Below are 17,517 nucleotides of genomic sequence, written 5' to 3' on the forward strand. Positions count from 1 at the left end.
TGGTCTGATGTAACCAAGGTTGAACTTTTTGGCCATAATTCCAAAAGCTATGTTTGCCGCAAAATCAACACTGCACATCACCAAAAGAACACCATACCCACAGTGAAGCATGGTGGTGACAGCATCATGCTTTGTGCTGTTTTTCTTCAGCTGGAACTGGGGCCTTAGTTTAGCTAGAGGGAATTATGAACAGTTCCAAATATCAGTCAATATTGGCACAAAACCTTCAGGCTTCTGCTAGAAAGCTGAACATGAAGAGAAACTTCATCTTTCAGCATGGCAACGACCCAAAGCATACATCCAAATCAACAAAGGAATGGCTTCACCAGAAGAAGATTAAAAATTTTAAATGGCCCAACCAGAGCCCAGACCTGAATCTGGTGGAAAATCTGGGGGGTTATCTGAAGAGGGCTGTGCACAGGAGATGCCCTCGCAATCTGACAGATTTGGAGTGTTTTTGCAGTGGGCAAATCACCGTTTTAAAGGATTTAGAATTACCCCAATTGGGGCCCTAATTTTTGTCTTTAGGTATGGCAGGACCTTTTGAGACCTGAATTTTTACTTGGCTGATTTACAGGCACAATTTCACATTTGCAGAGACTCTCTGGTGTCAGAACATACAGTAGAGGCATGCACCAGAATTCGAGAACTACAGTCTCAAAGTATTTAGGGATATAGAATGTTTAGTTTTGTTTAGTATTTTAGTTAAATGGCAATACATGAGTGGGCATTTTGGTAATAGAGATACAAAAAATGTAATGACTAAAATAGGTAAAGGGCATATTAGTAAACAGTAATAATTAAAAGGGCATTTGTCAGCAGATTTGTACCTATGAAACTGGTTAACCTGTTGCATGTGCGCTTGGCAGCTGAAGGCATCTGTATTAGTCCTATCTTGTATATATATGTAAATGAGCCTCTAGGAACAATGAGGGCCTTGCTGTTACACCTAGAGGCTCTGCTCTTTCTGCAACTGCCAAACGCTCTCCACTTTGATTGACAGGGCCAGGCGTGATGATGACATCTTAATTACCTGGCCCTGTCAATCAAAGTGGAGAGGGCCCGGCATTTGCAGATAGAGCAGAGTCTCTAGGTGTTACAGCAGCACCGCCTTTGCTCCTAGAAGCTCATTTGCATCACATCACTTTTTGCAAGAGCTTACAATTTATGAGGAAATGGGGTGACGCAAAAGGTAAAATTGATTGCCATCTTTGTACTAAATAGAGTGCAGCTGGAGCTGGATGATGGCTCTGAAGAATGGGGGAGGGTAAACAGTGAAGAGTCTGTTCAGGGAATGTGATAAGCCTGCCTTAAATTATGTTTTTAAAGCATGTTTAAAGCCAAGGAAGTTGGGAATTAACCTGATTGTCCTGAACAGTGTATTCCAGAGAGCTGGTGTAGCTTGAGAAAAGTCTTAAAGACAGGAGCGAGACGTTCAAATTATGGAGCATGTTAAACTTGGATCACACAGAAATGAGGAAGGATATGTAGGGAGGTGCAGCACTGTGAAGAGCTGTGTGGGGGAGGGGGAGGAGTTTGACCAGTAGTAAGGATGAGAATTAATCAAAGCAACAATAGTTTTGGTAATTTCCACTGTGAGAAAAGGGGGTATTCTGGAGATGTTATTGAGTTGCAGATGAAAAGAGTGTGCCATTTATTAACCACTTCAGCCCCGCTAGGTGAAACCCCCTTCATGACCAGAGCACTTTTTACACTTCGGCACTACACTCCTTTCACCGTTTATCGCTCGGTCATGCAACTTACCACCCAAATGAATTTTACCTCCTTTTCTTCTTACTAATGGAGCTTTCATTTGGTGGTATTTTATTGCTGCTGACATTTTTACTTTTTTTGTTATTAATCAAAATGTAACGATTTTTTTGCAAAAAAATGACATTTTTCACTTTCAGCTGTAAAATTTTGCAAAAAAAACGACATCCATATATAAATTTTTCGCCAAATTTATTGTTCTACATGTCTTTGATAAAAAAAAAATGTTTGGGCAAAAAAAAAAAATGGTTTGGGCAAAAGTTATAGCATTTACAAACTATGGTACAAAAATGTGAATTTCCGCTTTTTGAAACAGCTCTGACTTTCTGAGCACCTGTCATGATTCCTGAGGTTCTACAATGCCCAAACAGTAGAAAACCCCCACAAATGACCCCATTTCGGAAAGTAGACACCCTAAGGTATTCGCTGATGGGCATAGTCACTTGTGGGGTCACTTGTGGCGTAGTTATACTGCCCTGGCAATTTAGGGGCCCAAATGTGTGAGAAGAACTTTGCAATCAAAATGTGTAAAAAATGACCGGTGAAATCCAAAAGGTGCACTTTGGAATATGTGCCCCTTTGCCCACCTTGGCAGCAAAAAAGTGTCACACATCTGGTATCGCCGTACTCAGGAGAAGTTGGGGAATGTGTTTTGGGGTGTCATTTTACATATACCCATGCTGGGTGAGAAAAATATCTTGGTCAAATGCCAACTTTGTATAAAAAAATGGAAAAGTTGTCTTTTGCCAAGATATTTCTCTCATCCAGCATGGGTATATGTAAAATGACACCCCAAAACACATTCCCCAACTTCTCCTGAGTACGGCGATACCAGATGTGTCACACTTTTTTGCTGCCAAGGTGGGCAAAGGGGCACATATTCCAAAGTGCACCTTTCAGATTTTGCAGGCCATTTTTTACACATTTTGATTGCAAGGTACTTCTCACACATTTGGGCCCCTAAATTGCCAGGGCAGTATAACTACGCCACAAGTGACCCCATTTTGGAAAGAAGACACCCCAAGGTATTCCGTGAGGGGCATGGCGAGTTCCTAGAATTTTTTATTTTTTGTCACAAGTTAGCGGAAAATGATGATTTTTTTTTCTTTCTCTTTTTTCCTTACAAAGTCTCATATTCCACTAACTTGCGACAAAAAATAAAAAATTCTAGGAACTCGCCATGCCCCTCACGGAATACCTTGGGGTGTCTTCTTTCCAAAATGGGGTCACTTGTGGCGTAGTTATACTGCCCTGGCAATTTAGGGGCCCAAATGTGTGAGAAGTACTTTGCAATCAAAATCTGTAAAAAATGGCCTGCAAAATCTGAAAGGTGCACTTTGGGATATGTGCCTCTTTGCCCACCTTGGCAGCAAAAAAGTGTCACACATCTGGTATCGCCGTACTCAGGAGAAGTTGGGGAATGTGTTTTGGGGTGTCATTTTACATATACCCATGCTGGATGAGAGAAATATCTTGGCAAAAGACAACTTTTCCCATTTTTTTATACAAAGTTGGCATTTGACCAAGATATTTTTCTCACCCAGCATGGGTATATGTAAAATGACACCCCGAAACACATTCCCCAACTTCTCCTGAGTACGGCGATACCAGATGTGTGACACTTTTTTGCTGCCAAGGTGGGCAAAAGGGCACATATTCCAAAGTGCACCTTTTGGATTTCACCGGTCATTTTTTACACATTTTGATTGCAAAGTTCTTCTCACACATTTGGGCCCCTAAATTGCCAGGGCAGTATAACTACGCCACAAGTGACCCCATTTTGGAAAGAAGACACCCCAAGGTATTCTGTGAGGGGCATGGCGAGTTCCTAGAATTTATTTATTTTTGTCGCAAGTTAGTGGAATATGAGACTTTGTAAGGAAAAAAGAAAAAAAAAGAAAAATCATCATTTTCCGCTAACTTGTGACAAAAAATAAAAAATTCTAGGAACTCGCCGTGCCCCTCACGGAATACCTTGGGGTGTCTTCTTTCCAAAATGGGGTCACTTGTGGCGTAGTTATACTGCCCTGGCAATTTAGGGGCCCAAATGTGTAAGAAGTACCTTGCAATCAAAATCTGTAAAAAATGGCCGGTGAAATCCGAAAGGTGCACTTTGGAATATGTGCCCCTTTGCCCACCTTGGCTGCAAAAAAGTGTCACACATCTGGTATCGCCGTACTCAGGAGAAGTTGGGGAATGTGTTTTGGGGTGCCATTTTACATATAACCATGCTGGGTCAGAGAAATATCTTGGCAAAAGACAACTTTTCCTATTTTTTTATACAAAGTTGGCATTTGACCAAGATATTTTTCTCACCCAGCATGGGTATATGTAAAATGACACCCCAAAACACATTCACCAACTTCTCCTGAGTACGGCGATACCAGATGTGTGACACTTTTTTGCAGCCTAGATGCGCAAAGGGGCCCAAATTCCTTTTAGGAGGGCATTTTTAGACATTTGGATCCCAGACTTCTTCTCACACTTTCGGGCCCCTAAAAAGCCAGGGCAGTATAAATACCCCACATGTGACCCCACTTTGGAAAGAAGACACCCCAAGGTATTCAATGAGGGGCCTGGCGAGTTCCTAGAAATTTTTTATTTTTTGCATAAGTTAGCGAAAATTGATTTTTTTGGTTTTTTTCTCACAAAGTCTCACTTTCCGCTAACTTAGGACAAAAATGTCAATCTTTCATGGACTCAATATGCCCCTCAGCGAATACCTTGGGGTGTCTTCTTTCCGAAATGGGGTCACATGTGGGGTATTTATACTGCCCTGGCTTTTTAGGGGCCCTAAAGCGTGAGAAGAAGTCTGGAATATAAATGTCTAAAAATGTTTACGCATTTGGATTCCGTGAGGGGTATGGTGAGTTCATGGGAGATTTTATTTTTTGACACAAGTTAGTAGAATATGAGACTTAGTAAGAAAAAACAAAAACAAAAACAAACAAAAAATTTCCGCTAACTTGTGCCAAAAAAAATGTCTGAATGGAGCCTTACAGGGGGGGGGGGGTGATCAATGACAGGGGGGGTGATCAATGACAGGGGGGTGATCAATGACAGGGGGGTAATCACCCATATAGACTCCCGGATCACCCCCCTGTCATTGATCACCCCCCTGGTAAGGCTCCATTCAGACGTCCGTATAATTTTTACGGATCCATGGATCGGATCCGCAAAACACATGCGGACGTCTGAATGGAGCCTTACAGGGGGGTTATCAATGACAGGGGGTGATCAGGGTGATCACCCCCCTGTCACTGATCACCCCCCCTGTAAGGCTCCATTCAGACATCCGCATGATTTTTTACGGATCCATGGATACATGGATCGGATCCACAAAACACATGCGGACGTCTGAATGGAGCCTTACAGGGGGGTTATCAATGACAGGGGGTGATCAGGGAGTGTATATGGGTGATCACCCCCCTGTAAGGCTCCATTCAGACGTCCGCATGTGTTTTGCGGATCCGATTCATGTATCCATGGATCCGTAAAAATCATGCGGACGTCTGAATGGAGCCTTACAGGGGGGTGATCAATGACAGGGGGTGATCAGGGAGTGTATATGGGTGATCACCCCCCTGTAAGGCTCCATTCAGACGTCTGCATGTGTTTTGCGGATCCGACCCATGTATCCATGGATCCGTAAAAATCATGCGGACGTCTGAATGGAGCCTTACAGGGGGGTGATCAATGACAGGGGGGTGATCAATGACAGGGGGTGATCAGGGAGTGTATATGCATGATCACCCGCCTGTCATTGATCACCCCCCTGTAAGGCTCCATTTAGACGTCCGTATGCGTTTTGCGGATCTGATCCATGTATCCGTGGATCCGTAAAAATCATACGGACGTCTGAACGGAGCCTGACAGGGGGGTGATCAATGACAGGGCGGTGATCAATGACAGGGGGGTGATCAGGGAGTTTATATGGGGTGATCATGGGTGATCAGGGGTTTATAAGGGGTTAATAAGTGACGGGGGGGGGTGTAGTGTAGTGTAGTGTAGTGTGGTGTTTGGTGCGACTGTACTGACCTACCTGAGTCCTCTGGTGGTCGATCCTAACAAAAGGGACCACCAGAGGACCAGGTAGGAGGTATATTAGACGCTGTTATGAAAACAGCGTCTAATATACCTGTTAGGGGTTAAAAAATTCGGATCTCCAGCCTGCCAGCGAACGATCGCCGCTGGCATGCTGGAGATCCACTCGCTTACTTTCCGTTCCTGTGAGCGCGCGCGCCTGTGTGCGCGCGTTCACAGGAAATCTTGCGTCTCGCGAGATGACGCATATATGCGTGACTGTGCGCAGGGCTGCCACCTCCGGAACGCACATGTGCGTTAGGCGGTCCGGAGGTGGTTAAATATGGGTAGCAATGGAAAGATCTGAGTCAAACATAACCCAAAGTCACCATTATGAGTACCACAGACTGAAATTTAAATATCCGGTTTAGGTAGTTAGTAGATGGGGAAAAGACAAGAAGTTCAGTATTTGAAAAATTCTGTTTCAAATGAACAAGGGACATGATGTTTAAGACAGCTGCTAGACAATAACAGGTGGTTTGTTGTACTGCTGGGGTGATGTCACAGGATAAAGTTTATAGTTGGGTGTCAGTAGAGAGATGGTACTGAAAATCAAATTTGCTGATGGTCTGTCCGATAGGGTCTTTGTATACAGAAAAAAGTTGAGGACCTAGAACTGAACCCTGAGAAACCCCAACATCAAGAGGATGAGGAGAAAAATGATACATTGAAGGAGTGGCCAGAGAGATAGGAAGAAAAGCAAGAGAGAGCAGTGTTCTTATGGCTAATAGAGTGGAGCATGGCGAGGAAGAGCCTGAGCTCTTCAGTATCAAATGCTGCAGAGATATTCAGAAGAATCAATAGAGAGTAGTTGCCATTCTTTTTTGCTGTGAGGAGATCAATTGACACTTAGGTAAGTGTAGTTCCTGTAGAGTGTAGAGTGTGAAAGCCAAATTGCAGGGGATCAAGAAGAGAGTTTGCAGAAAGGTACCTTATTAGGTAAGAAGAGATCAGACATACCAGGAGTTTGGAGATGAAGTAGAGATTAGAGACAGGTGAGTAGTTAGCAGTACAGCTTGGGTCAAGGCATTTTTTAGTAGTGGGGTTATAACAAAATGTTCAAAAGAGGAAGTAAAGATGCCAGAAGAGAGAGGTTACATATTGAAGTTAGATGACTAATGACAGCTGTGGAGAGGGACTAGAGGAGGTGTGATGGAATAGGATGACTACTGTAGGTTGTGGGTTGAGAAGAAGAGAGGAGCCTGAAAACGATTCTGCTATGGGGTCAAATAAGCAGAGAGAACAGCAGAAAGTGTGGGAGGGAGGATGATGAAAGCATTGTGGGGACTGAAAGATTATTTCTAGGGATGAGTGACTTGACTTCGGATGAAACATCCAAAGTCGATTTGCATAATACTTTGTTTGAATACTGTACGGAGCGAGCGCTCTGTACAGTATTAGAATGTATTGGCTCCTATGAGCCAAAGTTATTACTTGCGAGAATTTGCATAATAACTTCATAATTCAATTTATACTGTAAAAAAACATTTCCCGAACTCCGGTTTGATTCTAAGGAGCCAATACATTCTAATACTGTACAGAGCACTAGCTCCATACAGTATTCAAACAAAGTATTATGTGAATCGCTCATCCCTAATTATTTATGTCTGGATGTTATTAATCTTATCTCTGAAGTAAGTAGCCTGGTGGTTTTCAGCACAGAGGTCAGTGATGGGCACATGTATTATAGAGCTAATGAGGGAGTGAAAAGTATGAAAGAGTCATTTTGGGTTATTTGAATGTGAGGAAATGAGAGAAGTGTAATAGGCTTTTTTGGGAAAGTTGTAGGTTCTAAGCATAAATTGATAATGGAGAAAATTACCAGAGATTCATGATTTTTTCCATAAACATTTGGCACACCTAGAGATTCTCTAAAAAAACAAATTTCAGGTGTGTGCTAGGGTTACCGCGGTGGAGAGAGCCTGGGGGACAATAGATAACAGCCAATCGCAGAGCGAATGGGCAGAAGAGTCTGATGGTGTGGAGTGGACCACAAAGGAGGGAGATGTGAGAGAGGGTGCAGAATGACCTGAAACATGCACTGTAGAGAAAGAAGTATGCCTACTTCTCCACCATGCCTGTCATCAGGTCAGGGGGTATAAAAGTTTAGGTTGCCATAAGATTGAGCAGCAGGGAAAGCAGTGTCAGAATGTAAGGAGCCAAGTTTCTGTGAGGGCCAGCAAGTTGAGATATTTTGAAAATAAGTCATAGATGGAGGGAATTTTTTTGCACACTGACAGAACGTTCCAGAGAGCACAGTTACTAGAGACAGTAAACAATGTACGGGGGTATTAACCACTTCCAGAAGGGGCCTAATTTAGCAAATCTGACGTGTCACTTTGTGGTAATAATTTTGAAAAACGCTTTTACTTATCCAAGCCATTCTGAGATTGTTTTCTCGTGACACATTGTACTTCATGATAGTCATAAATTTGAGTCAATATATTTTACCTTTATTTATGAAAAAAAACTAATTTATCAAAAATTTTGAAAAATGCGCAATTTTCAAAATTTCTATTCCTTTGCTTTTAAAACAGAAAGCGATACCTCATAAAATATTTATTACTTAATATTCCCCATATGTCTACTTTATGTTGGCATCATTTATAAATGTCATTTTATTTTTTTAGGACCTTAGAAGGCTTAGAAGCAATTCTCAACATTTTTAAGAAAATTTCCAAAACCCACTTTTTAAAGACCAGTTCAGTTCTGAAGCAACTTTGTGGGGCTTACATAATAGAACCAACCTGTAAATGACCCCATTTTAGAAATGACACCCCTCAAACTATTCAAAACCGGTTTTAGATATGTTGATAACCTTTTAGGTATTCCACAGGAGTTAAAGCAAAATAGAGGTGAAATTTCAAAATGTCACTTTTTTTTTGCAGATTTTCCATTTTAATCAATTTTTTTCTGGAACACATCAAGGGTTAGCAACAAACCTCAATATTTATTACCTTGATTCTGCAGTCTACAGAAACACCACATATGTGGTCAAATACCGCTGTTTGGGCACACGACAGAGCACAGAAGGCAAGGAGCGCCATATGGTTTTTGGACGGCAGATTTTGCTGGAATGGTCTTTGGGTACCATGTTTCATTTGAAGAGACCTTGAGGTATCTCCACAGTGAAAAGCCCCAAAAAGTTACCACATTTTGTAAACTACACTATATGTCTAGTTTTTTTCTTTTTTTACGTTTTACACAATAAAAATGGTAAAAAAAACCCAAAAAACATGTTTTTGTGTTGCCATTTTCTCAGAGCCAGACTTAGTAAATTTTTCTGGCTATAGTCTTGTGTGAGGGCTTGTTTTTTGCGGAACGAGATTACATCTTTATTGCTACCATTTTGGGGTACGACTTTTTGATTGATTGATATAATGTTTTTTGTGAGAGGACAAAAAAACCTGTTTTGGCATAATTTTTCTATGTTTTTTTTACACCGTTCATTTGATGGGGTAGACCATGTCATATTTTTGTAGATCCAATTGTTACGCATGCGGTGATACCAAATATGTCTATTTTTTATTTATATTTTTACGCAATAAGAGCATTTTTAGAAAAACAAAATCATGTTTTTGTGTTGTAATTTTTATAGAGCCATATTTTTTATTTTTATGGCTATGGTGTTGTGTGGGGACTAATTTTTGGCGGTATGAGGTGACATTTTTATTTCTACCATTTTGGGGTACATATGACTTTGTGACTGATTAAAATTGTGTTTTTTGGGAGGTAAGCTCAATGTTTTTATTTTTTATTTTTTTACAGCATTCACCTGATGGGCAGATCATTTTTGGAAGATTTTTAAATGTGAAACTTTTTTTTTTTTTTTTTCTTTCAAAGCACTTTATGAACACTTTTTTAATTTTTAATTTTACACTTTGTGTCCCCCATAAGGTCATACAAGACCTCTGGGGGACATTTTTTCACTATTGATTTCTCCTGTAACAGGGGCTGACATAGTAGCCCCAGTTACAGTGGAAATACACCCCCCCAGAGAGGCTGTACAGCAGTATACTGTGCTGTACAGCCTCTGTGCAGGGCTGATCGTGGTCTATGGAAGACCCGACAGCTCCTGCACTCCCCCGGCCCTGGCGGTCACATGACCACCGGGCCGGGACAGGAAGCGACATAGCGCTTCCTGATCTGCATATACAGCGCGCATTGAGCGCTGTGTATACAGCGATCTAGAAGGCAGGGACACCCAGGAACGGTCCCTGCCTTCTCCCTGGGGTGTCCTGCTGTCACTGACAGCGGGCCGCCCCCGCTCGGCAGCTGCACAATTAGAGAGCAGCTGCGATCTCTGAATGGACTTTCCAGAATGTCCATTCAGACATAAATCGACTGTCCAAGAATGTTTATAGTCAATGGGCGGTCGGGAAGTGGTTAATCAGATTTTCAGAATTTCTTTGACCGTGTAAAAAACTAAAATACATTTTAAATCCCATTTTCTACTGAATACAATAACACCCCATTTATGGTTGTAAACTGCTGTATGGAGATATGCCAGGGATCAGAAGGGAAGAAGTGGCATCTGGATTTTCTAACATGGAATTTGCTGAATTGGTTTTTAGGAGCCATAACTTTATTATTTTTTTGTGTGAGGGCTTATTTTTTGCAGAACAAGCTGTAGTTTTCATTGGCCCCATTTCGGGGTACATTTGGCATTCTGATAGCTTTTCATCAAATCTTGTAGAAGGTGAGGTAAGCAAAATGTTTTAGGAGGTTCACCTCAGTATATATGATATGACTTTATTTTGCAGGTTGATGCGATTATGGCGATACGAAATTTAGGGTGGGTTCACATCTGCGTTCTGGATTCCATTATGGCTTTCCATTATAACCATGTTATAAAATAAGAGAATCCATAAGACGGAAGTCAAAAAAGAAGCCTTTAGAGGCATTCCGTTTTGATCCGCCATAATAGAAGTCTATGGGAATCATAACTATTGTTGAGCGCGAATATTCGAAAAGCAAATTTTTATCGTGAATATCAGCACTTTGCAAATATTTAGAATATACTGCTATATATTCGTAATGACGAATATTAGTTTTTTGTTTTTTTTACACAGTACACATCAGGTGATCATCCCTCACTTCTTCTAGCTTGTGGGCCAATGAGAAGGCTTTGTCATAGCTTAGCAACATCCCTAGCAACCAATAGAAAAGTTGCCTGCCCCTTACTATACAAGTTGCACGTATTGCGAAAAAATATGCGCATCATTAATTGCCGAAGATTTGCAAGCGCAAATATATTGGAGCATATAAAGCTATTCTAATGTTCTGCCATGTCAACCATTTTCTCCAGTCTCAGGAAACTTATACCAGCTTGAAAAATGTAACATAAGTGACCCACGCCTGTATTTCGCAAGCATTACATGAATATTACATTGCCGATTTTCGCAATCAAGAATATAATCTCGAATTCGCGAATTCACAAATATATGATGAATATTCTACTAAATATTTGCGAAATATCGCAAATTTTAATATTGCCACTGCCGCTCATCACTAATCATAATGGATCAGTCTGGTTCCCGTTATGCAAGACGGAAAACAAAGTCCTGTTGACAGGACTTTTTTGTCTGTACTGCATAAAGAAAACCAGACGGATCCGTTATGCTTCTCCATAGACTTCTATTATGATGGAAAGCAAAACGGAATGCCTTTTAAAGGCTTCCGTTTTTCATTCCGTCATAATAGAAGTCTATGGGCAGCATAACGGATCCATCCTTCCAGGATTCTGTTATTTTCCATTATAACCATGTTATAACGGAAAGCCATAACGGACTCCAGAACGCAGATGTGAACCCACTCTTATATATATATATAGTTTTTCTACTTTTGCATAATAAAGTCACATTTTATTAAAAATCTGTTATATTTTGCATTGCCATATACTAACATCCATTACATTTTTATTTTTCTGCCAATGTAGATGCCTGAGGGCTTGCCTTTTGCAGGACAGACTGTACTTGTTATCGGTACCATTTTGGGGTTCATAAGACTTTCTGATGACTTAATATTATGTTTTATGGGAGGCGAGGTTACAAAAAGAAAAAAGCTGTTTTGGCATAATTTTTATTTATTTATTTTTACAGCGTTCACCTGATGGGGTAGATCATGTGATATTTGTATAGAGCCAGTTTTTACATATGCAGCCATACCAAATACATATATATATTTTTTGTTTTATACATTGAGAGCATTTTTGGAAAAAAAATCTGTTTTGGTGTTTCCATTTTCTTTGAGCCATATAGATATATTTTTTATGGCGATGGTCTTATGTGAGGGCTCATTTTTTGTGGGACGAAGTGATGCTTTTATTGGTACCATTTTGCTTTATATTATGGTGTGTTGACTAAAAAAAACTGCTGTTTTGGCACAATTTTTTACAGCATTTACCTGATGGGGTAGATCATGTGATATTTGTATAGAGTTGGTCGTTACTGACATGGCAATACCAAATATGTCTTTTTTATTTATTTTTTCTATTTTTAACTATTTTTAAATGACATCTGTTTATTTTTTTACATTTTTCTAAAACACTATTTTTATGTTTCTATTTTTACATTTTGTTCCCCTCCCCCCCTCCATAAGGGCATACAAGACCTCTGGGGGACATTCATCACATTTGAAGAATATTTGGCAGATATGTAACATAAAATAATAACACTTGCACAAAAGACAGCGGAGAAGTCATGTATGGCGAGAGGTACATACAAGCCATGATTAACTGCTGGGCAATTAAACAAGATGGCATTTAGACAAAGATGGCATTTTGACTCATGCTTACCCCAGCATGTTTATGATAGAGGACATATGTAGTCCAACACGCCCTTATTGTGGGCTTTTTTTTTTTTATAAGGCCCATATTTAATAAAAGACCACAAAATTTCAACATCTTTGTTTTGTTGGTAGGCTTCGATTTCTGGGTTCTTGAATACAGATGTTTGGATGAGTGGCAAGACACTGTTGTGCTCACATGTTTCTTTGCTCCACTAATAAATCATTTAAGTTAGGAGAAAAAATACTGAAAAAAAAAACCCTTTCCTTTTAACCCATGCCGTTCACAATAATTTCGGAAAGGGACATAAAATGAGGAATTTTTAGGTCTGTATATGTAGATGTCAACCAGATGATGTTGCTTGCAGTACTGCCAGTTTGTTTCTGAAGCTCAATGCCACCCCTGCTATGCCTCATGGTCACTGGAGGCAGATGACAAGAAGAATTGGAACTCCTCGCCACTAGCGGTGACTGGACAGAAGTATATGCCTCCTCTATGGAATATATCCATTGAAAAATATTCATTTATAAAAAAAAAAGGCAATGATCAGAGTTGGGCTGCTAGCGAGATATGGATAAACTTGGATGCAACGTAGTATCTGCTAGTAACTGCCAATGATCTGAGGCAAAATAAGTGAGGACAGGCTAAGGTCAGGGTAGACTGAGTTCACTCGATATGGATAACAGGCAAAAAGTCAGACAGGCGGCATTCGCTCAATACTAATGACAGGCAGCATTGTCTTAATACAAAATACAGGCAAGAGGTCAGGGCAGGCGGCACACAGAGAAATGTGGTCAATAATAAGCTGGGTCAGCAAAGAGAAGACTAAACAGCAGAACCTATTGCTATGCAGTAGGTGAGCAGAACAAGGGGTCTCTGGGATATAAAGCGTGATGGATTGTGCACAGTAGGATACGGATAGGGCAGAGGGGGTGACAGATTGGGCACAATACAGTAGGTGTTTGGCCAGTGTGAGTGTTTCTTCCACAGTACTCGCAGGCTCTCCAAGTGACACATCTCTGTTCTCCTCGTCTCTATCACAAACTGAGGAGATTAGAACTAGTGATTAGGTTTTAGCTTGGGTTTTTGGCAGTCATGCTGGGACAGTTCTGATTGGTTCTGCTGGCAGATGACAGAAATAGTCAACTGTTATAGCTTAAAGGGTATCTGTAAGCAGATTTGTACCCATGAAACTGGCTAACCTATTGCTTGGCAGCCGAGGTCATCTGAGTTGGTGCCATGTTCATATGTGCTCGCATTGCTGAGAAAAATGGTGTTTTAATACGTGCAAATGAGCCTCTAGGAGCAACGGGGTGTTGCCTTTACTCCTAGAGTCTCTGCTCTCTCTGTCAAACCCTCTGCACTTTGATTGACAGGACCAGGTGTGATGATGATTTCATTGCCTGGTCCTGTCAATCAAAGTGCAAAGGGCGTGGCAGTTACAGAGAGATCGGAGCATCTAGGTGAAGCGGCAACGCCCCCGTTGCTCCTAGAGGCTAATTTGCATATATTAAAACATAATTTTTCTCAGCAATGCAGGCACATATGAACATGGGACCAACACAGATGCCTTCAGCTGCCAAGTGCACATGTAACAGGTCAGCCAGTGTAATAGGTACAAACCTGCGGACAGATGCCCTTTAAATCACTGTTCTGTCCCTGCTCTGTCACATGCTGAGAGAGTTATTGGCAGTGCCTTCATACTATTATGGCTGTGTACGACAACAGGTTAAAGAAGTTGAACAAATGTATTCAAACATTTATTAATCATTTTATGCCAGTTCTTGGATTGCTCTCCAAAAGTTTAAAAAGTTGGCATGGAGTAATGGTGTAAACTTTTAGACAGATTTATAAATATTAAAGCCAGATTTTAGTGCAAATCTATGCCTGCTCTTATGTAAATTTCATGTTCTGAGCTAAGGACAGTACAAAATGTTTCACAGTCATGTACCTTCTAATACATTTAGTACAATTCACTCCAATAATGTTTTTTTGACTGCATATAAAATTCGTTAACTTACAATAAATTTTTATCAACAATATTTAAATGACAGGTTAAAATGATTATACAGTAGATAGCTGCAGAGATTTGCTTCCATTTGAAATTGTGCAGTACTTTAATTTCTTAATGTAATTAAATTAACTGCAAATCAATGTTAGTAGTCAAAAGGACGGGATCAGCACTTTTTATATCATCTGCAAGTAACTGTGGACTATAGCACTAACACTGTAGTCACTAAACATGATTCATGGGGCATCTGTCACGTTGTATGCAAGTGAGCTCTTCTGTGCCCTTTCAGCCAATCCTGGCTTATATGTTACATACAAAGGTTCATAGGTTGAATGTGGACATAAGTACCTGTAGCTCAACTTAGGCTGGGTTCAAACTGTGTGTATAACCTACTCTATACTACTCTAAAAACTAGTGTATGTAGACTTAATAATTGACGATAATAGCCACTCCATAATAAAGACTGCAACTCACCTAGACAGGTACATACCAGAAGATTCATTCTCTGATGTTTTCTTGTCATTGCAGTTCACCATGGTCTGAATAAGAGCAAGATCTGGTCTTATCTGCACTGCTCTTGTGATTGCCCGGGTAACTAACCCTACTGCATCTCTTATAAACTTTTCCAAACTTGGTCGGCTGACCTCACCATAGGCCAGTAACCCAGGGGGCATGCCATCTGTCTGCATCTCTTCCACGTTGAGAGGCTGTCCAACCATCCAATGAATCTCTTGTGGCTCTAGTCCACTGCCACGGGCAGCCTTGAATACTAATGAAGATCGATGTGCATCACATCCATGAAGAAGCAAGGGAATCTCAAGATCCTTTATTGCCTCAAAGCGATGATGCAGGTAAGTTCCCACAGCAGAATCATTGAGTGAGCGAATGTTGAGGATTTCACGTGTCATCATACTTGTATTAGTTGTTAGATAATCAAGAATGGTGGTGGTTTCCCATGGGTGGCAGGTGATAACCAGAAGTTCCTCCCAGCTGCTGTTTTGTAAGATGCTGCTTAAAATTTCCATGAGGGAACCCACTGAGCTTCGAGTATCCATGCGAAAGTGGAAGGGATTCTAGAAAAGAACAAGTATTATTTGCTTATACAATGTTTCACATGTCAAGCATTTAAAACTGTACAAAACTGAGTAGAGCATTAACAAATATCTACAAAGAACATGGATTTCAGAAACAAATACATCTTTCTAAAAGAACTCACTCCCTAATTACATTCAATACAGGCTCCCATCTGGCTCCAGTTCCTGTCATCAGTGCAGAATTCTAAAGGACCTGTGATGACATCATCATAGGTCCTGTACCAACTAGTAAAGGAACTTCACAGAGAATTGTGTAGTTCTCAGGTTAGGACGTTTTACTGCCAGGACCTGTGATGACATAATCATCATTACAGGTCCTGCACAATCTAGTAAATGAATTGCACAGAGAATGGTTTAGTTCCCAGCTTAGGAAAGAGCATCTGCCAGGACCTGTGATGACATTGTCACAGCTCCTTCAACAGCATGGAGAACTGAAAGATAAGCTCTCCATTAAGTCTAGAATGGAGTGGTAAAATTAGGTCCTCCCATGCCTAATTGATTCTCATACTTTAAAAGTGTCACATTATACATAATTGTAGCTACTGCAACTATTAAACCTCGTATCTCACATATCAGTACACTGCTATATATATTATACACACTGTACAAAAGTTTTGCGTATTAGATTCCGCCCCCATGTGCAGTTGCTGCTCGCAGGGAACGGAACCAGGAAGTCAGATGCGGGCCGGCGCTCACAGCGGAGGACATCGCCAGATCTCCGGCAGAAGGTGAGGGGGGACTTTGAAATGTTACCCCAAGCGTGACCGGGGTTACCGCTCCTGGCAGCGAAAATTAAACCCGAGTCACGCTCGGGAATACCGCCAAGGAGGTTAAACTGAGGACACATTGTGGAGTATTGCGTAGAGAAGGCAAACCTATATTTACCGCTGTCGGTTTTTATTTTTAATAAAGTATAATAAAGAAGCGGGAACTATTTTACAAACCAAAAAAGTTGGGACACTATACAAATTGTGAATAAATACTGAATGCAATGATGTGGAGGTGCCAACTTCAAATATTTTATTCAGAATAGAACATAAATCACGGAACAAAAGTTTAAACTGAGAAAATGTACCATTTTAGGGGGAAAATATGTTGAATCAGAATTTCATGGTGTCAACAAATCCCCAAAAAGTTGGGACAAGGCCATTTTCACCACTGTGTGGCTTCTCCCCTTCTTCTTACAACACTCAACAGACGTCTGGGGACCGAGGAGACCAGTTTCTCAAGTTTAGAAATAGGAATGCTCTCCCATTCTTGTCTAATACAGGCCTCTAACTGTTCAATCGTCTTGGGCCTTCTTTGTTGCACCTTCCTGGCCATTTCAGTACCCGGATCCTTCTCCTACGCAGACTGGCCATTTCAGTACCCGGATCCTTCTCCTATGCAGCCATGATGTTGTCATTGATGCAGAATGTGGTCTGGCATTATCTTGTTGAAAAATGCAGGGTCTTCCCTGAAAGAGATGACGTCTGGATGGGAGCATATGTTGTTCTAGAACCTGAATATATTTTTCTGCATTGATGGTGCCTTTCCAGACATGCAATCTGCCCATGCCACACGCACTCATGCAACCCCATACCATCAGAGATGCAGGCTTCTGAACTGAGCGTTAATAACAACTTGGGTTGTCCTTGTCCTCTTTGGTCCGGATGACATGGCGTCCCAGATTTCCAAAAAGAACTTTGAATCATGACTCGTCTGACCACAGAATAGTCTTCCATTTTGCCACACTCCATTTTAAATGATCCCTGGCCCAGTGAAAACGCCTG

The 17,517-nt window shown here is 40.9% G+C and overlaps 1 protein-coding gene across 1 annotated transcript in view; it reads right to left on the reverse strand.

Annotated features, from left to right (window-relative positions):
- Positions 1 to 17,517, reverse strand: part of GRIN3B (glutamate ionotropic receptor NMDA type subunit 3B) — a 112,272-nt gene that overhangs the window by 63,488 nt on the left and 31,267 nt on the right. The window contains exon 2 of the mRNA XM_044279039.1: positions 15,126 to 15,724. Within this exon, the coding sequence (XP_044134974.1) occupies positions 15,126 to 15,724 (599 nt within the window). The remainder of the gene's footprint in view (positions 1 to 15,125; positions 15,725 to 17,517) is intronic.

Source organism: Bufo gargarizans, chromosome 1 (assembly GCF_014858855.1).
Source record: "Bufo gargarizans isolate SCDJY-AF-19 chromosome 1, ASM1485885v1, whole genome shotgun sequence".
Lineage (NCBI taxonomy): Eukaryota > Metazoa > Chordata > Amphibia > Anura > Bufonidae > Bufo > Bufo gargarizans.